General features: G+C 32.9%; 2 protein-coding genes across 3 annotated transcripts; one reads left to right on the plus strand and one right to left on the minus strand.

Moving 5' to 3' along the window:
• Window positions 1-1,321: 1,321 nt before the first annotated feature.
• On the minus strand, window positions 1,322-2,680 carry LOC120135570 (pentatricopeptide repeat-containing protein At2g15820, chloroplastic-like). 2 transcript variants are annotated; one of them, XR_005517273.1, is made up of 3 exons: window positions 2,017-2,680; window positions 1,833-1,922; window positions 1,322-1,592 (listed from the first exon to the last, which is right to left on the minus strand). XR_005517273.1 is itself a non-coding variant. In XM_039151840.1 (2 exons), exon 1 carries the CDS (start codon window positions 2,601-2,603, stop codon window positions 2,166-2,168), a length of 438 nt encoding a protein of 145 aa, XP_039007771.1. In that variant the 5' UTR covers window positions 2,604-2,680; the 3' UTR covers window positions 1,728-1,922; window positions 2,017-2,165. The 2 variants fall into 2 exon arrangements, 1 of the variants encoding a protein (XP_039007771.1); XM_039151840.1 differs by lacking the exon at window positions 1,322-1,592 and having other exon boundaries at window positions 1,728-1,922.
• A 15,886-nt stretch (window positions 2,681-18,566) lies between these two features.
• LOC120135537 (probable 2-oxoglutarate-dependent dioxygenase ANS) lies at window positions 18,567-20,174 on the plus strand. Its single transcript, XM_039151813.1, has 3 exons — window positions 18,567-19,071; window positions 19,501-19,831; window positions 19,925-20,174. Exons 1-3 carry the CDS (start codon window positions 18,584-18,586, stop codon window positions 20,171-20,173), a joined length of 1,068 nt encoding a protein of 355 aa, XP_039007744.1. The 5' UTR covers window positions 18,567-18,583; the 3' UTR covers window position 20,174.
• Window positions 20,175-22,254: the final 2,080 nt, after the last annotated feature.

A 22,254-nucleotide genomic window follows, 5' to 3' on the forward strand; every position in this document is an offset into this window, starting at 1 on the left:
AAAATTTGAATAGCGTTCAAATATCTTAACTAAACACTTTGATGTTTACGAACTATAAGTTTAATTTATCTAAGTTGTTGCATTAATGGATGGAAGTTTGAATAACGTTGAAAAGTCTAAACTAAACAATTTGATGCTTATGAACTAAAGAGATTAACTTATCCAAGTTGTTACATTAATGGATGTAAGTTTGAATAGAATTCAAATGTCTCAATAAAATACGTTGATGTTTACGGCCTAAAGAGTTAGTCCACAAAATTTAGTCCATTGACACCAAAGTGTTTAGTTAAGCATTTCAATGCTATTTACCTTGTATGGAACAAACGTCACAAAAATTTGTACACCATTAGTGGCATTTCCTTCACAAAAAACCACAAAAGAGTGTAGTTCTAGTGGCTTTTGTTTAAAAGGTCGCTATTATTAATTCATTTTGCATATATTATTTTCTACTCTATATTACCTAAATATAATATCATATAGCATTATCTAATTAACAAGAAGCTTAAAATTTAATTACAACACAAATTATTTTGAAAAACACTTAACAACAAAATAAATTAAAGTTTATGAATAATAAAATTAAATGTAATGTAGTTTAAAATTGTTCACTAGAATTGAGTCTAGATTCTCTTTCAATTAAAAAACAGTGTTCACTAAAACAGATAAAAAAATATTCTTCAAGTGGCAATTTTATGCAATAATCTACAACTTCAGTTGATTAATACTCCATCTGACTTCGAGTATTCAATTCGGGAATGTAAATTAGCAACCTGCAAAAGGAAATGTTCATTCGACAAAATGTCCCAGCAGATAGGCCAGCATTATTCCAAGTGTGACAGAGAGCTAAGCAGTACAACATTGCATATTTGATCAGCCTAAGAGGTGATCAAAGCATTTTCTAAAAATATTTGTTAATAAAGCTAATGATAAACAGAGCTAGAGCCAACCTGATTCAGTTAGTGATGGGCATGGGTCGGGTCAGATCGAATTTTCGGTCCACTCGACCCAGCCCAAAAATTATAGATCCTCCACTCAAACCAAACCGAACCCGACCCAAAAAATATACACCTTTCACCCGACCCGAACCTGACCTGAAATATTATATTTATTAAAATATTATATTTATTAAAATATATTATTTTTATTCAATAAAAATAATATTTTATTAAAAGAAAATAATATACAGAGGAGTATTATTGCAATTGTCACTAAATATCTAAGTTAAAATTACAATTTTTTTGGGTTGGGTCGAATATTTTTAACCTAAACTCGAACCCGACCCGAACATAAACTTAATAAACCCGTCCCGAACCCAATTTTTTTTTAAAAAAATTGACCTGATCGGATCGGGTCAGGTTGGAACCCGATGGGTTAGGGTCCCATGCCTATCCTTAAATTCAGTGAACCCAAGCTGCCCCTCATGTTTTGAGGTGCCATCTCACCTATACATAATATATACAACTCAAACTCTCAAGCCCTTTGAACAAAATTTCCATCCTAATAACAGAACATAATTCAACATTACCATATAAGAAATTATTCCCACACCAAAAATCTTCCAACAATCTTCCCATGTGAAGAAAAAATGAATACTGCAAAATGCCGCAAACTTTGTTTGTAAGTGTAAATGATCAATTTATTCTATGCCAAAGTAGCTACATCAAGCTTGTGCAATATGAACTCATCGTAGCAAAAGACATAGCTAGTAATCCAATTATATTAGGAATTGTAGCAATCACTAAAGCCTACAACGCAAATAAGACAACTATACTTGGTAATCCAAATCAAAACAGAAATCAAATACTCTGAAGGTAAATCAGTGATTCGATTACCCCTTTTCGTTCTATTTAGTTGGCTATCTGACCACTGGCTAATGCTCCAACCCTGGCACCCACATTCGATAAAGAATCGAAAAGAGAGAACTATCCTAGAAATAGGACTTATTAGCTAGAGTTCAATCAAGGAAAACACCAGTTAACCGAACCAAATTAAATGGGAAAAAGGGATAAATCTTACCTGTGAGACTGTTAATCCAAGATCCTTTACTATTGCAGATTGTGTAGGAGAAGAGTAACCACACTCAAGAACAAATTAAACCCAATTCAGAATTTGTTTCAAAGTAAACACAAAGCTAAATCAGAAAAGAAGACCAACCCTGTACAAAGCTAGGCCAAGTAAGTAGCCTCCTCTTGTTTCATCCACTTCTTTTGCGCATTCAATATCCTCACCAAAGTCCTCGCCTTGTGAGCAGGCAACTCTTTACAAAGCCAAGCTAGCTTCGACCTTCGCCACAGCTCCGGTAACTCTTCTAGCTCCTTAACTTTAATCACCCGCGCCTCCAAAAGTTTCATATCGTCCCCCGCCAAAACCCCATCAGCGTCTTCAAACGCAAACGCTTCACTCTTGTCGTTCGAGGAATCCCATTTCTCTTTTTCTTCACTTACGTTTCCATCAGCCAAACTAACGTGAGCAGCCGAGAACAAGGGAGAAGGGAGCAACCGTGGCGCAGCGGAGCGCGTGATGAGAGGGCGGGAGAGACGGAGGATAGAGAGAGAAGGTAAAGCTTTGGTTGCTAGCATTGCTGCTGAATATCCTGAATCCATTATGGGATTAAAGATTTGTTTTTTTTATTCAATGGCAGGCTGCTGCAATTTTGTGGCTTATTTCGTTGAACGGCGGAAACAAGCTAAAGAAAAAAAAATGAAAAACCCTAAAGGGTTTGAGGAGATAAAAGACTCAAAACTTGCGATGTTTTTATTACAAACGTCACTAATGGGCTGAAAATTATGGCGTTTTATAAAAACACCAATATATATGAATCTGCGGCATTTTTAATTACAAAAACTACTAGCATTCTAAAAAAGTTGTTGCATTTAATAAAAAAAGCCATTACATATTAATCTTATTATGGCGTTTGTTTAAAAAATACAACTAAAGTATTGTCGTTAGGGGATTTTTTGCAAAACACCGTTAATGTAACATTTTGTGTCGTTTTTACTATAAATGTCGCAATATATAAAAGTTTAGCGATGTCTGCTCTTAAAATGTTGCAAAAAACACTGCTACAAATCTATTTTGATGTAGTGAGATAACGTTATAGATTCGTTGATCAAAAGGTTAGATCAAAATAAATTTATAAAACATCAAGAGGAATGAGATTGAAGTCAATGAATTTATGACCAATTTCCTCCAATAAATGTGGTATCTTGAACTGCTACAAATCTATTTTGCAAGAAATTCGGTTGCATTACATAAATTTCTACATGAAATTTATGACCAATTTCCTCCAATAATACGTACCAACAGAAAATTTTTTCTGGCGTATTTAACTATCGATGGATTGGAACCAATCAATTTTGAAAAAAGTGGATTTTTCCTTTTAAAAAAGAATGGATATATTATTATTTTTTATTAATTGGAAGTATTATATTTTAAGGTGAATTATGAAATTTAAATTCATAAAACATGATAGTATAAATATCTTTAACTATTCAGTCAATTAATTATTTATCTCACTCTTAGTTTTATATGAATTAAAACTAAAATTTTATATTTATTAAAAATAAATATATGGATACACTAAAAATCAAATAGAGGTTAGCCGTGAATGGGTATATTCAACTTTTATAGTGGTGTTAGTGATTTTCAATATTAGAAATTAGACGAGAGATGGAGGAAAATATAAAAACTATGAAATGATAATGAATTTGACCAGATTTATTCAACTCCACTCCGTTGTTATCTTTATTTTTTTTATTAATATGAGGTAAACACAAGGTAGTATCTACTTATATATATCTTTCTACTATTTTATATTGTCACACTCCTGACATTTCTAATACTCGAACTGATATCTTGATGAATAACAACAATTTCTTTTACCACTAAAATCGTTTGGTTCGTACTTATTATCTTTATTTTTAATCATCTTTAAGAACTTATAAATAATAAAATAAAACGAATCATTTATAAATCGATGATAAATTTGATAACTTTATTTCCACTCCACTCTATTACCATGTAATCGACATAAAAATGTTGGATGGGTCAATGGTAGAAATTTGAAAAACAAGAGAGTTTTTACTTGTAAAATTTGGATAAGGCATCGTGAGATTTGATAATATTAGTTCACATTGTACTTTATTGAAAACCATCAAACACATTATTAGATCCATACATTTCTTCAAATAGAAACTTATCCGCGTACGAATTAGAAAGCCAATGGAGAAAAAACAAATTTGTAATGTGTTGGATTAGTCAAAACACAGCTTTACCTCAACCATTTCATGCACGTGTTCTCCAATACATTATCTGCAGGGTGAAGTCAAAGAAACAGATGTATATATTCAGTCCTGGCGGATCTAAAATTATTTTTTTTTTAGAGGGAATACATATATGTTACTCACATAGTTTTTTTTATAAAATAAATACAAATAAAATTTTAAAGTGAAGACGGTAAATAAAATGACATTTTTACCCAAAAATACCCTAACAATGAAATATTATATGTCAGGAATTCTTTCTCCAAATATTATCGAATTAATATCCTTTCTGACAAAGTGCGGATCATGTAACGTGCATTCGCGGGGTTCTGTCAGAACTGACGCCACGTTGGAAGGCACGAATCATGAAGAGAGCCTTCGTGGGTAAATCTAACACGTACAAGAAGACACGTATCACGAGACGCACCTTCTATTATTCATTTTGAATTATTGCACACTCTATTATTACCAGAACCTTAAATCTGGGTTATTCATCCATTCTCCTCCCCTATAAATACCCCTGAATGCAAACATCAAACCACACCAAAATTATTTTCACATTATTCCTTATATCAATTCTTTCTATCAAGTTAAGTAGGTTTTGTTATAGTTTTTAGAAGGTAAAATTATTTTTTTATTATATTATATTTATTTTTTATTTAATTATTTGACCAATTTTATTGTACTAATTATTTTCTATTATTTTTTTACAGTTGTAAAATGAAAGGCAGGATCATATCTCGAGACATTTTGTCGATACAGTAACAATATTAAATTATGTTATTTAAATTATTGTGATTTTTTAGCATAAGTTTATATTTTAATTCGTATATTATTTATTTAATTAGGTGTATTTCAGCTATTGCTTTTGCAGATATATAACTCTCAATCTTTCAAACTCTCAAACTCTCAAAAGGAGGCGTATTTCATCTATTGTTTACTATGATGGAGAAATTCGGGAAGATGAAACTGGCGTTGTCTTCGCATCAAATTATTATGTCAGAATATCATTAAAGAGAAACACAACTCTTAAGAAAATGGTCACTAAAATTTCAAGGAAGGCTCATGTTGGAAATACTAGAAGATTGTCCTCACTTCAGTACAAATTTACAACTATACCATTTTCATTAACTTATACAACATTTAAACTCTTCAACGATGGCGATGTTGCTATGGTGGTTGATGCTCAGAATCAAAATTCAGACGTTGATACATAAATGTATGTCACATTTGTTGAAATGTTTGCGGTTTGTGGAGTGTCATTATGCTCCCACTATAGGTTGGCTCAACAAGCTGGTCAAGTTAATAACCCAACTCAAGTAATTGTAATGATTTAAACTTGTTAATGGGAAATCCACATCCTGGTATCATCCTATCAAGTTCAATGGGGAGACATTCATCAGCAACTTATTACGATCTCCATCGACGTGGCTCCACAAACAATCTATATGGCAACATCGCTTCAAGATCAATGGGAAGACATTTATCTGGCAATTTCTTTGACTCGAATATGGATATGCCCTCGACACAACAATTTATTCAATACCCATTTGACACGATGGCTTCAAGTTCCAGGGGAGGCATTCAACTGTGAGCTTCTTCGACCTCAATGTGGAGATGTCTGCGACACAACACTCAGTTCAAAACCCGTATGACACGATGCCTTCAAATTCAAGGGGAAGTCATTTAACTACTAGCTTGCTTGACTTAAATATCAACATCATATAGGAACCCTCATCTCTATTAGAAGAACCTCTTCGTGAGCCAAGTGCGGATAGTGTTGAGACTGGACTATTCGTTGAGGCAGAATCACCACAGTTCAACATGGAATCCAATAATGATGATTTAGATAAAGTTCTCACAAATACGGTACACACGGAACCTCCAGTACATATGTGTGAATCTGACTATGGTGCAATGTACTGACCAGAATTTAAGGATATGCCTAATGTTGGTGATTATGAATTTAACTCATCAGTCAATGATGGTGAGTTATATATCAGAATAGAGTTTTCATCCAAATAAGAAACGATGATTGCAATTAAGAATTACAACATTCATAATTTTGTTCACTCTAGAGTCGATCGATCCACCACCAAAAAGTATGTTTGTTACTGTGTCTAACGTGATAACGGATGTAACTGGATGATTCGTGTATTGAAGAGGAATAGGAAAAAACAACATATTGGAACTAACAATATAGAAGGGTCCTCATACATACTGTGCTAGAGGGGTCAACCAGGACTATCCCAACTTAGACTCCGATATTATTTGTCAAACCATCATGCCCATAATCAAAGCAAGCTCTCATATAGCTATTACGGTGCTGATTTCAGCTATACAGTCTCAATATGGGTACACCGTCTCCTACAGGAAATCATGGAAGGAAAAGCATAATGCCATTAAAAAACTTCACGGCGAGTGGGATTCATCTTACAATGAACTATCAAGTTGGTTTAGGGTAGTGGCCAGACTAAATCCTAGGACAATAGTCAACTTCAAAATTTTTCATGCATACCACAATGATCGAGTGCTTCGCGATCAATGCCAATTCTACCGTCTTTTTTGGACTTACCCACAGTGCATTAATGTTATGAAATACTGCAAACTCGTGGTTCAAATTGATGGGACATTCTTGTTTGGAAAATACATGCATGCTTTTTTATTGACAATTGTCCAAAATGGTAATCACAACATTCTTCCAGTTGATTTTACCCTTTTTGAATGAGAAAATATAGATTCTTGGGCTTTTTTCCTCAAAAACTTGCGTTTACATATTGTCACGAGGGAAAAACAATATGTGTCATTTTAGATCGCGTAGCTGGGAACAAAGCAGTAATAGAGTCTTTGGGTCTAATGTTGCAGCCACCCTATGTCCAACATCAGTACTGTATCCAAGATATTGCTTCAAACTACCATAGAAAGTTCAAGAATAATGATGAGCGCCAATTACTTGTGTGCATGGGTATGTCATAATGCCTAATTTCATTTCTTAATCATTTTCATTTTTTATGGGAATTTAATAGTAAATATTATATTTAACGCTCAGGTTAGGAAATATAACCTCAAACGTTTGAGTCCATACTTCAAGATTTACAAGGAAAAAAGGAGCAATGATACAATTACATCAGCCTCATCAATAAAGAAACGTGGACAAATGCATACGATGGTGGATATCAATTCAACCTTAAAGGGCGTGCACCATTTACCTGTAATAACTTCGGGAGTGCTTTTTTCCAAGCTCGGAGGACAAGTTCTAACTTGTATGCAAAAAGGCCATACTTATCACCCAAGATTAGTTGCATATCTACAAAAAAGAATTGTTGCATCAAATGGAATGTTTGTAACAAGATTCTCTCGAACCCATGATTTATTTCGTGTCACATAAATGCCACGACCTCTTCAAGGGATTGAAGCTAACTCGTTCAGAGTTAATTTACAAGACTGGTGGTGTGACTGTGGGATTTTCAAGCATTGAAGTATCCATGCTTCCATGTCATAGAATATTGCTCTTATACCCGTCAAGACTATAACCGTTTTGTGGATCTCATATACCGACTTTCAAAAGTATTTAAGGTATATGAATTTGAGTTCCCCCATAAGTAATGAGAGAGATCCAGATGAGGTTCAAAATTGGCTTATGATTATACCAAATCGATCTTTATTAAGGGAGACAGGTCGTCCAAAATCCAATCGAATTCATTATGATATGGATATTCGAAAGACGACCAAAGAAAACAAAAGATGTGGGCATTGTAGAAACCTAGGCCACAATAGGAAAAAATGTTTATCTCTTTTATCATCACGTAACCGTTGATGTTGTAACAATGTAATTGTTGTTTATGAAGCCTCATTTTGTGTTATTTTATTTTCATTTAATTTTAATTAATGTGCTACTCAAATGATGGGCTACTCAAGTGAAAATTAAATAAAAACATTACAAACTAAATACTAAAAATAAAAAAAATTAAATAGAAACATTAAATATAAACATTACAATTCAAACAATTAAATAATAAAAATATTAAGAAACAAAATAAATAAAAAGTCTATAATTAAATAAAAACATAAGAAACAAATAAATAAATAAAACAAGTCTATCAATGTATGCGTCTTAAATGTGTTCCACAGGGCGGTGGTTTTTTATTTCGATAAGGATTTCTTCATATAAGTTGTTCTTCCTCCTCATTCTCATCATCATCAGCAGCAGTAGCAGTAACTATATTTTATTGATGAGGGACAGGTGATGATGTAGCACCTCCATAGAATAAGAACCTTGGAGGTGTATGACTAACCATTCCACCGCTCATAAAAAACTGTGAAAAGTGAGAAAACATCGAAATCGATGAATGCGAAAACTAAGTCAGATATGTCTGTGTCTCTGGTGAAGCATCACCCTCCAAATAAGTAGCATATGAAGACCACGGTGGATCTATAAGCATGAGAGTATATCCTCTTAGAGGATTCATAAAACTCTACAGTGGTGGCATCTAAAATGGTTGCGGTGGTATCAAAAACAGTTTGTGGTGCTATCTGAAATGGTTATAGAGGCATCTGAAATGTCTATGGAATATAAACTTGTGTAGATTGTGGTTGTTGTGATGGTTTGGGTGATGCAGCTAAGGACGATCCGAAAGTGCCTACTCTTCGTCCACAAGTTGAGGGACCATGATGATGTGATAATGGATGTTTTTCTCGACGTTGATGAATGTTCATGCCTCGTGCATCCTCGAAAAGTAGGAACGACTTCTCGTTCGTGTTGAACCATTGATAATAGTCATTTGCAACTGAATAATGATCGATATTAATTAACTCCATACGAGGAATATGTCCACGTTGATCCTCCAGATCATTACTCACTCGATGTGCTTTATCAACCAATTAACATCTTTTTTGCCCCATCTATCGACATTATGCATATTGTCGAGATTCGTAGATGCTTTAGGAATAGATTATACGAAATCAAATTGGAAGAGCACGCGATCAGTAGGATGCCACTCGACAATAGCATAATACATCAGAGGGATCGCTACCATCCATACATCTAATGGGCCACTCAAGTGAGGTGAGATCTAATGCCTCATTTCTTCAGTACAATAAGGAGCCCATTAAAACTAAAACAAATCTATATAATTTTTATCAAAATGATATTCTAATTATATAACGATAATTAAAGGTAAATAATAAAATTTAAATACATACCTCTGTATCAACCTTTTGATCAATGAGTAGTCGAATTTCTTCCAATTCGTCTAGTATATCACAATGATTTTTCCTTATACATGACCATCTATTTAGTGTAAAAAAATTCATTATATACTTAAAAATTATTTATATACGAACTCAGTATTGAAATTACCTCAATAATAACGGGAAGACTAACAGGTTTTTCACGACCAGACATAAAAAGGGCATGCGATACCACACCCATGACTGCAGAAGAATGAGACATTCGTCGATAGCATTTTTTTGATAATCAGTTGCCCGACATATTTCTCTATACAGATATGCCAAAACCGCGGAGCCCCAACTAAATGAGCCATCAACTCGAAAATTTGCGAGGTGACGCAATCACATACAATGAACTTGGTTGCGAGATTTATCGGGCATCAAGATCCCTCCTATAAGTTGTAATATGCAAGCTCAGGCAAATAGTTTAGCATGTTCCTCGAAACAATCTTCGCTCAAAAATTTGTAGCCAACCATTATAATTGTATTCAACCACCGTTGAAATTAGGCGGGATACCTCCAAGATACTCCTTGCACAAGGACTGTCAATCACCATTCGCCACACCAGAAATAACATCCCTATCTACCAGAAGACCCAAATGTATGGAAACATCCTCCAACGTAATAGTGCACTTCCCACATGGAAGATGAAATGTGTGTGTCCCTCGTCTCTATCTCTCAATCAGTGAAGAAATAAGGTTGGATTCAAGGTTACAATGCCCTTCATATTTCACTATGTCACTGAATCCAGCCGCGGCTAAACACGTCTATACACGACTTTGTATCTCTAACTTAACATTATGGATCAATGAATCTAATATACAGTCATTCACCTAATTAAATAAATAATATACAAATTAAAATATAAATTAATACTAAAAAATAACTAAATAAAACATTCATAATAAATAAATAATAGAATTTAAAATTATTATCATATCAACAAAATGACTCGAGATATGATTCTCATATAAACACAGTTATACACCTGTCATTTTATAACTGCAAAAAAGTAATAAAAATTAGTACAATAAAATATAATAAAATATAATAAAATAATAAACTATTAAATGATTATAATATAATACAAAATTTAACTTCTAAACTTGATAATTATACCTTCTTAAAACTTGATAAAATGATAGATAGAATGAAGAAATATAATATTTTCTTTTGTGGTGTGAGTGTAGAAAGGGGGTATTTATAGGGAGAAGGGGCCAACTTGGACGGAACCTCGCAAAGACGCGTTTCATGATCTGCGCCTTCCAACATGGCGTCAACTCGGACATAACCTGCAAAGGTGTGCATCATGATCTACCCCTTTCCACCATGGCGCCAGCTCGAACAGAACCCCGCAAAGGCGCGCTTCATAATTTGTGATTTGTCAGAAAGGGTGTTAGATCGGTAATATTTGAAGAAAGAGTGTCTGACAAGTAATATTTCGTTGTTAGAGTGATTTTTGGGTAAAAACGCCTAATAAAATAACTATTAATTAAAAAAAATCAAGTTTCAAGATGAGAACATGTACACCCAATAGGTGTGCCACTGTTCACACCATATATACATATATATATACATTATCTGCAGTAACTTCAAGTGACAAAGCCAATTCAAAACAGACGTACCGCTTTAAAGGGTGAAGGATTGGATCCTTGTAACTCACCTTTCTAGACTTGGTTAGTGGTTACTTGTAAAACTTGTTCACATTCATCCCCACACCTTGCTCATTATTTCAAAACTTCTTATCTCATCCAAGTAAGCTAGACCAGACGGTCAAAAAATCACATTAATCCGAAAATAATATAAAAATAATGATGATAATAGTATTAAAATATTATTATAAAATCAAAGAGAATGAACAAATTTACTGTGTCTTAAGATTATTAGAAATATAACAATTTGAGACCATAATCACATTTGAGAATGTAAAATAAACGAAATCAAATTTCTTAAATATTAAATAAAATTATATAGAAGAAAAATAATCTTTTTGTTTTGATATTTTGATTGGAAACAATTGAGGTCTGTCGCTACACAATTTCCTTAAAACAAATTTTCGACTACTCCTTTGGTGCTCGAGTTCATTGGTCATCTGTCTCTCAAGATTTAACAACCAGATGATCAATTATAGTAACATAGCTGTAGACATCACGAACGATCATCACCTTCATCTATCACCCGAAAACTAGTCGAAGAGAAAAAACTTGTTCTGAATTGTTTGAACACATAAAACTTGTAACTTGTAAAACTTACGTTTAACCTCACAGTTTAACTAAGTTTTTATAGAAGATTTCTAATAGAGATTTACTTCATTTAGATATATTTTAATATTCAAATTTAAACATATAATAATTTTTTTAATTTGTAATATTCCAAAGATATAGACACATTTTACTATTCAAATTTAAAAAGATATTATTTAATTTAAAATATTCAAAAGATATAAAAACCTTTCACTATTCAAATTAAAAAAATATATTATTTAATTTAAAATATTCAAAAGTATATAATTATCTTTAATATTCATAGTTAAATAGATAATAAATATCTTTTAATTTAACATATTCAATAATTATCCTCCTAATATTCAAATTAAAAATATATTTTAATTTATCTAAATATTAAATCCATCAATAAAATTTATCACTTTTCCTGACATTTTTTTCAAAGGCCATAAAAGTGACTTCATGGGCGCCACGGTTGAGCACCACGTAGCTTTAAACACGTTGAAAAATAAGATGTTTTTCGTCACCCAAACTTTTCCATTATTTTCTTTCGATAACGCCTTTGATGTAGTCTCATCAGTTACATCATTACTTTGTCTTATAACTTTATAATTTTAAAAAAATAAAATCTTATTATTTTCAGTACTATGACATTTAGATCTTGTTGGGGAACCATAACGAACATAATTTTAAAATTGATCTAAAACGTTAAGTTCAAAACTACTAAAGTTGCACAGCGAATAAATCTATCAAACTATTGAATGGTGAAACACAATGGAAAAACCCAATAAAGAACAATAATGGAGATAACACATCAAATTTACGAGGTTCAACGAAAATATTATCTACTCCTCGGGCACCACCAACGAATGATAATTTCACCATGGACAAAATATTACAACAAATGTAATTCCATAGAATTCCCAAAATATTACAAAATGAGATAATGAAGAAAACAAATGGGAGAGAGAACTCCTTAAGATGATTTCAAGTGAAAGTGATTAGGTCTATTTATAGTTGAGTTTCAAGGGTCAACCTTACAAAAAAATAATACACAAGTTGGCAACTTGCCAATTTATCAACTTGCAAATACTTCTTGTCAACTTATGTAGTAAAATCAAACTTGAATTCTTTAGTTGCAGTAAATTCAAATTTGAATTCTTTGATGGTTGTAAAGTTGAACTTAAATTCATGTCAGTTTTGACCACCACTTGAACTTATCCAACTTGTAGCTTGTAAATATACAAGTTACACATAACAAATCTCCACCTTAGCTTGATATTTTCAAGCCTACTCAAATTCTTCAACCCCAAATCTGACAAAGCTATCCTTATATAGTGCCTCTAATTGCGCTCACAAGCGTCGTATACCCGAAGGTACTCAAACTTTCATGATGTTATTCAAGTTCAAATAATGATTGAATTTGATTACTGTTACCACATTGGTCATCATATCTGCGTGATTTTCTGCTATTGCAATCTTTTGAAGTAGAACTTTTCATTCTTCAAAGATCTCACGCACAAAGTGATACTCACGTCAATATGTTTAGTCCTTGAATGAAAAACTTGATTTTTTGCTAAGTGAATAGCGCTCTGACTGTCACAATAGAGACTAATGTGACTTTGAACAACTCCCAAGTCATCCATCAACCCCTTAAGTCAAATTGTTTCCTTCACAGCTTTTGAAATTGCCATATACTATGCTTCTGTAGTAGACAAAGTCACCGTAGACTGTAAAGTAGACTTCCAACTTACTGAAGCTTTAGCAATAGTAAACAAATACTCAGTAGTTGATCGACACTTATCCAAATCACCAACATAGTCGGAATCAACATATCCAACCACAAACTGACCAAGTTCTTTATCATATGCAAAAACTAAACTAACATCTACGGTTTGTTGGAGATACCGTAGAAACCATTTCACAACTTGCCAATGTCCTTTTCCAGGATCATCCATGTACCTGCTCACAACTGCATGTGAAATGTCAAGACGCATACACACTATCACATACATCAAACTCCCAACTGCATTAACATATGAAACTTTTGTCATATATTCTCGTTCTTCATTGGGTTTTTCCATTGTGTTTTAATATTCAATAGTTTGACAGGTTTATTCGCTGTGTAACTTTGGTGGTTTTGAACTTGACGTTTTAGGTCAATTTTGAAACTACGTTCGTGTGAGAAATAATCCGATTTTCCCAACATATATTCCTAAAATATTATTCAAAATGTGCATTACAAGAGAAAATCATATAATTCATCATTTGTTTTAATGTTATATTTTCTTCTACAGCACCATTTGATAGGGAGAAGATAGTTCGTGAATTATGCTTTCTTTTTCACTAGTCATTAATTGAAATATATTTATCTTTGTTCGTAAGAAAATAAAATTTAGTGTATCTCGAAAACACCTATCGATAAAAGTGACATAATATTTTTATCGTATTTAATCATTGTTTGTTTTAATCATTGCATTTTAATCAAGTAAGTTACTATTTAAAATATGAAAATTTATCTATAACGTTATGTTCAATATGACATGCCAATTATATTTTCCTAAAATATTTTGATGATCTGTGTGACATATTAATTTATATATTATGTCCTCATGACTTATGTAGCATGCTAGTAATAATATAATTTGCAGAATATATTTGTTACAAGGAGGACATAAATATACAAATTAATATGCACACAGACAAGAAATTATGTTGAAACAAAGAGAATATAATATTTTATTATATTTTAGTGATCATTTTTATATTTCACCTTGAACTTTTTTATGTTGGGATTAGGTTGAATTAAAATTGAATTAGGATTATACAGTGTGAATATGAAGTTCAGATCGAAATTGTAGTGTGATACTGATATTATGATTGCAGGAAGCAGGTAATGGTAGGCAGGAACATATAGGGTCACGTGTTTTTGAATTTGAGATTTTACTTTTTTTTTTATACTCTATTATTTTTTTTGTCAATATTTGACACGTGATTTAATTCCCTTGCTGTGAGGTAAAGTACTGTAGTTTGGTCTTGTTCCATTGATGTCGGCCAAAACCTTCTTGTGTTTCAGTTCAGTTCGGTTCAGTTTGATGGTGCTGCAAAGTCATCCCTCATTTATTCTTCTTTTACGTAATTTTATTTCTTCTTTTACGTAATTCAATGTGCATAGATATTGAATTAGTGGATTTTTAATTCCCCATGAATTTTGTGTTTGTGGATGTATGAATATGAAACACATGTTGAGATCAATTTATACTATAGATGTTGAACATAATAAAAATAAATATTTATTTAAAAATATTGTTTTGTAAATTATGAGTGAGTGAATGATTGTAATTTTATTTCTATAATAAATAAAATAAATAATAGTTAAAACTAATATATTTTTTATTAAGCTAAGGTGATTACAAAGTAATATATGTTTAAGTGTCAACCATTCGACAATGAACGTTCAATCACCCTGCTGCAGCCGCCGGTGTTCGAACATGTGACCCCTAAGAACAACAACGACTTTTTTAACCATTGATGTAATCTTTTTTTTATTTTAGGTAGTTTTCTTGTATTTTATACGAGTTATCTAATTTCACACCATGATATTTTATAATTTCACATCCTTTAAACTTTTAACATAATTTTTTAAATTCCCACCTCGTCCCTGGTTTAAATTCTTACATCCGTCCTTGTTGTATGTTGTCAATAATAAATAAAGATTATAAACATATATTATTTTATTTATTATCACTTATTCTATTAAAAATATATTATACAATATCAACGTGTCTTTGTAAATAAAATGTTGTTTTTATTTGGATACAACAGAATAGAGGGACTTTTCCAACTTTTAGTTCATATAAACAAGCTAATATTTGACAATGGGATATGTGCTAGCTGCTGTACTTTTCCATTGAAGAAATAAGTGTTAAATAATTGGTGCTGTCGGTGTTGAATTTGACAATCAAAATCATCGCGAGTTTTGAGATTGTTGTTTGACTAATTATAGGCCTAATCTCTTCGCTGGAAACAAATAAATATAGGACGGCTTTAATAAATGGTTAAAATAATACGTTATTAAAAATATTAATATATTTTAAATATTTTATGTAAAATATTATTTAAAATATTATTTTTTTACTAAAAATATTAATATTAGACGCTACTTAAAATAATTAATATTTTTAATAAAATATTATTAATAATATTATTTTTTCTATCGAAAATATTAATATTAGACGTTACCTAAAATGTTATTTTATCTCCTTATTCATTTTTTAAATATTTTAACTTCTAACATTTTTATTTTTAGTTAAAATAATTTATATTAGATTAAAATTATTAATTAATTAACAATTAACATATATTATTAATGTGATTTTTTAACATGTGTTCAATTAATGATATCATATGTGTCATGTCTTCCAAAATGATGATATAACACTTGTTACACATGTAAAATAATGATGTGATATTTGTCAAGTTATTTAAAATGATGATGCAATATATGTCACGTTATTAAAGTAATAACATGTCATATGTTATTTTAGTTAAAATAATAACGTGACATATGTCACATCACTAATTAAGTATATATAAAAAAAGTCATAAAAATAATTTTCATTCAGTAGGGTTTGTTTTGAAAATAAAATAAAATATTAAAGCCTAACATGCTCAAAAAAATGAATAGGGGATAAAAATAATCATTGGGGGCTAAATTTATTATTATGCCTTACATAGTTACCATTTTTTTTACTTTTCATGCTAGTTAATTTACATCATATATTCTCAAAGTACAACTTTCATTTTAAATTAGTCATTAAACTTTTAAATATTTCAATTTTATCCCTAAATTATGACTATCATTCCAAATTAATTCTCAAACTTTTAAATATTTCGATTTCATACCTAAACTATGATCTTCATTCTAAATTGGTTCCCAAACTTTTTGAAAATTCTAATTTCATTCCAAACTATACACATATACTAATAACATATCTCGTTAACTACATATTATTATATGTTTGAAGAAAAAAATTGTAGGTTAAACTATGGTTGAAACTAATTACATATTTGGATTAATTTAAGAATGAAATTAAAATATTCAATAGTTTGGGGTCATATTTAGAAAGAGAACCATAGTTTAGGGGTGAAATTTATTGATCACTTTACTAGTCAACAAAACTAGAATGCTCAAAAGTTTAAGGATTAATTTAAAATGAGAGCATATTTTGGGATGAAAATTGAATATTCAAAAAATTAAAGACCAATTTAAAATGAAAGTCATAGTTTATGGATATATGGTGCAATTAACTCCTTTCCATGCATACAAAGTTAATCTATATATGGAAAAGTACTTTTTTTATTCATGCACATGATATTTCACTTTTAAGATATGAATCCCAAATACGTCCAAAAAGAAACAAAAAAAAACCAAATTAGGTTATAAGTTTCAACCTCCTAATTCTAAATAATAATAAAAGGATAAATTATCGAAATGTTCGCTTTTGGTTATTAAATTAAAAAATATATTATTTTAGCCACTTATATTATTGATTTATAATATTTTGGTCACACGAACGTTAAAGGTTATGAGTTTGATGATGTGAAACGTTAGTAAAATGAGTTAATTTTCAATTTGACCATTAAATTTAAATGAAATACTAATTTGACCTCTAAACTTTTGACAAAATATCAATTCAACACTTTACCTTTAGATAAAATATCAATTTAACCCTTGAATTCAAAAAAAGTCCACCTTTTATTGCTGCTAAATGTTAGCCACCATTGGCTACTATCAAAAACGACAATTAGACATTAAAATTACAAGTAGGGATTCAAATTGTAGTTGCGATCTTGTTTTCGATCGCGTCATGTTTATCGTAATTGCGGACATGACGAACACTATTATGATGATTGCAGAGATCGCGATCATGAAATAACGGTCGCGGAGAACATCACTACCACTATATAACGGGCGCTGTCACGGTCGCGAACCGCTATTACGGTCACATACCGCTATTTAAATCCCTGATTACAAGTCTACTCCTTTTTGGCCTTATGACCGGTGGTGACCACTGATTGGGAGACTTTTGTTAAAATCAGAGGTTAAATTGATATTTTATCTAAATTTCAAGAGTCAAATTGATATTATTATCTAAAGTATAGGGGTCAAATTAGTATTCCATATACAGTTAATGGGTCAAATTAAAAATAACCCATTTTTACTAAAATCTCACATCATCAAACATTTAACTTCCAAGAGACCAAAACGTTACAAATTGATAATGTGAGTGACTATGACATTCTTTTTTAAAATTCAATAGTCAAAAGTAAACACATAAAATAAAAATGATCATTTTAGTAATTTAACCTGAAGCTAAAATTTTGTTGAACTGAACAAACGAAACACGTGCGTAAAAAGTCATTAAAAAAAACCCTAAAACCGTCTAATTTTGTTTGCTTTCCACTAGCAATCTATCAGAGTCGAAAGCAAACTTGTCTTTAATTTGTACACACACGGCTATTTTTATACAAATACTATCTTCAGTCTTCTCACGTGATTATATATATATATATATATATATATATAAGCTTCATATCGGATAATATTAATTAATTCCAATTCTTAGGACGAAAAAGGTAAAATATACTGTTCGTCCCTCACCATCACTGATGATAAAATTTTAGTGCTTAATGTATTGGTAACTCACCAAAATTTATTTTCTTAATTTCTTACTTTTCATGATTGAATCCTTAAATCCCAATCCTTATATAAACCCCTTCACTCATTCTAATCTTTTCACCATCGCTCAACTTCTCTTTGTTTTCTTCATCTAAATTTTGCCTCAAATATTACATAATTCAACAATGAACCGTTGGCCTGAGCCAGTGGTTCGAATTCAGTCTCTGTCTGAGAATGGCATACGTACCGTTCCGGACCGATATATTAAGCCTATAAACGACAGGCCTGAGCTGAAACCTGTCTCCGATGAACACGTGGACATTCCCGTCGTTGATCTCCGGAACCTGTTCGGCAAACACCGAGCTCTCCACGAAGAGACCTTGAGACGCATCTCTAGCGCGTGCAAGGACGGGGGTTTCTTCCAGGCGGTTAACCATGGGGTTAGTCACGAGCTTATGAAACGCACCCGCGACGCGTGGCGTGAGTTCTTCGACTCGCCGCTCGAAGTGAAGCAACTGTACGCCAACTCACCGAGCACCTACGAAGGGTACGGTAGCCGGTTGGGAGTCGAGAAAGGAGCGATACTTGACTGGAGCGATTACTTTTTTCTCAACTACTTGCCGGTTACAGTCAGGAATCAAAGCAAGTGGCCTGCACAGCCGACATCATGCAGGTGCGTGCCACCGTCTTAATAACACGTTTACTTTGATGTTTTTACGTACGTTTTATGTTGTCTTCTTTATCTCGTCTTCTTGACCGAAAGATTTGATCAACCCACAACTAAGCTTAGATTCAAGCATTCTCATATTCATTGATCAGCTTAGTTTTAATCAACTTTGATATTCTTTTTTACTTTGAGATAATTACAACTGGAAAAAAAAATATTTTCCATATCCAGATATGGTTGCATCCAGTAGAGATCAATTACTGGGGGCTTTAACTTCTAAACATGTGTACATAACATTTTTGGTTAAGGACTAAATCAGTGTAGAACTACAATATATCTAAATAAATTCGAATTTAAACTTGCAATAAATAAGAGAGAATTCGACGACACGCGATAATTAATTACGAATAATTAGATTTGAATATGAATACTCAGGGAACTGGTTAAACAATATGGTGCCGAAGTTACAAAGCTATGTGAAAGGCTGCTTAAGGCGATGTCTATAAGCCTTGAACTAAAAGAAGATTACCTACAAAACGCATTTGGGGGAGATGAAGTTGGGGCCTGCTTAAGGGTCAATTTCTATCCAAAGTGCCCTCAACCTGAACTTACACTAGGTCTTTCCTCGCACTCGGACCCGGGTTGCATCACTGTTCTCCTGCCCGATCACGACGTGGCCGGACTCCAAGTTCGTAACAACGGCAAGTGGGTTACGGTGAAGCCTGTCCCCGATGCTTTCATTATCAACGTTGGAGATCAGATTCAAGTATGAATTAACTTATACAACGTTACGACGATCCTATATTAATTTCGTAATAATTAAATTTACTGTCATGAGTGTTTGACGATGCTTGTTTAGGTACTCAGCAATGCAATTTACAAGAGCGTCGAGCATCGTGTGATCGTGAACTCGGAAAAAGATCGAGTCTCACTGGCTTTCTTCTACAACCCTAAGAGTGATATTCCGATCCAACCGGCCGAGGAGCTGGTGAATGAAGATCAGCCGCCGCTGTATAATCCGATGACATACGATGAGTATAGGCTTTACATTAGGATGAACGGTCCCTGTGGTAAAAGTCAAATTGAATCCTTGAAAGCCAATATATAATCTCCGTTCTCAAAAACTTTATTTTATGTGATAAAACAGTGTGGGGCAGTTATCATCTCACTTGATATTAAATAATAGTTTATGGTACAGTTGAATAGAGGTGCAAAAAAGAATGAGTTTCATGTTTTAATTACTTGAAGCTTTAATCTGAAACAGCATACCAAAGTGAGCCACTTTGTTGTGATAAAGATCACACTTTCATTGAAAACTAGAGCTTTTGACTATCAAAATACATTGCTATTTCTCACCTTCCCACAATAAAGAAGAAAAACCCCACAATATCTATACTATGAAATGCACTTTGAACACTCACAATAGCGTTATATACTTGATTCCATTAATAATTTTGAGTAAATAAAATTGCCCTTCATATATATAAGTTTCAAAATGAAAGTAATTATCCGAAAGACGTAGAGATTCACTTGAGCGGAGAATATGATGACGACTCTGAAAATATAAAATAATTCACATTATAGTCGAATTGATAATAGGATTTGTCAAGGCTTGTATACATTTTTCCAACTGTTAAACAGGTTGTAATTTATAAACACCTTTCAAACCTTCATTGTTGATTGTCATCTAGATTTTAGATTTTCAATAATGCAATTTTAATTATTGCTTCAAAGGTGCACCAAATCTTTTAGTGAAAGATCATGTTATTAAGAGGGTTTGGGTTGTTACTTCTTTGGCTTATTTAATGACGGTGCCTCTCCCTGTAGAGATAGTACCATTGATGGGTCAGTCAACCATCATACTACGACCAATGACTACCCTACAAGTAGGATTGGGTTTGAGGAAGTCAAAATGGCTCTTAGAAAGATGGGGAAGGACAAAGCTTTCGGTCCAGATCAAATTCCTATCAATGTGTGGTTGGCCATAGGCGAAGAGGGAGTTAAGTGGTTGACCAACATCTTTAATAGTATTTTAGAGAGTGCCAAGATGCCAGATGAGTGAAGAAAGTCTACGGTGATACCAATATATAAGAATAAAGGAGATTCCCAACATTGTGGCAACTACAGAGGTATTAAACTACTCAGCCATACCATGAAGCTATGGGAAAGGGTGATAGAGGCTAGGTTAAGACAGGTTACTAGGGTTTCAGAAAACCAATTTGGCTTTATGCCAGACAGGTCTACAATGGAGGCGATTCATCTACTTCGACGGCTTATGGAGAAATATAGAGAAAAAATAGAGATCTTCACATGGCGTTCATTGACCTTGAGAAGGCTTATGATAGTGTTCCCTGCGATACGATCTGGAATACCTTAGAAACGAGACGGATCCCAACTGCTTATATCCGGGCGATTCATGATATGTACTGTAGATCTACTACATACGTCATGACTACAGTTGGGGACACCGAGGCATTCCCGGTGGAAATCGGACTCCACCAGGGGTCGACTCTTAGTCCTTACATCTTCGCCTTGATTATGGACGACATCTATTGTGCGACACTAGACGATGTTCCATGGTGTATGCTTTTCGCTGACGACATTGTTCTAGCTGCTGAAACAAAAACTGAGCTGAATAGTAGACTGGCTACCTGGAAGACTGCTTTGGAAGAAAAAGGTCTAAGGATCAATATTGAAAAGACAGAGTATTTATGTTCAAACTTCAGTGAGAACCAAAACGATGAAGATGTAGAAGTATGCATAGAAGGAAACGTTCTCCCCTCAAAGGATTGTTTCAAGTACCTAGGGTTTATGATACATAAAGATGGGGGTGTAGATGATGACGTTACACACCGTATAAGGGCAGGATGGCTAAAGTGGAGGGTTGCTACTGGAGTTTTGTGTGACAAGAAGGTGTCTCTAAAACTTAAGGAAAATTTTTATAGAATGGCAATAAGACCAGCGTTTCTGTATGGATCAGAATGTTGGGCAATCAAGAAGGATCACGTAAGGAGGATGGAGGCCGCAGAAATGAGAATGCTTCGATGGGCATGTGGTAGGACTCTGTGGGACATGACACCAAACTCTGCTATTAGGATGTCCTTAGGGGTGGTGCTTGTATCCGAAAAATTGAGGCAGGGAAGACTACGGTGGTTTGGGCATGTCCTTAGGCGACAACCATCGGATGCG

This window comes from Hibiscus syriacus, unplaced genomic scaffold (genome assembly GCF_006381635.1).
Source record: "Hibiscus syriacus cultivar Baekdansim isolate YM2019G1 unplaced genomic scaffold, ASM638163v2 tig00110610_pilon, whole genome shotgun sequence".
NCBI classification, from domain to species: Eukaryota; Viridiplantae; Streptophyta; class Magnoliopsida; order Malvales; family Malvaceae; genus Hibiscus; species Hibiscus syriacus.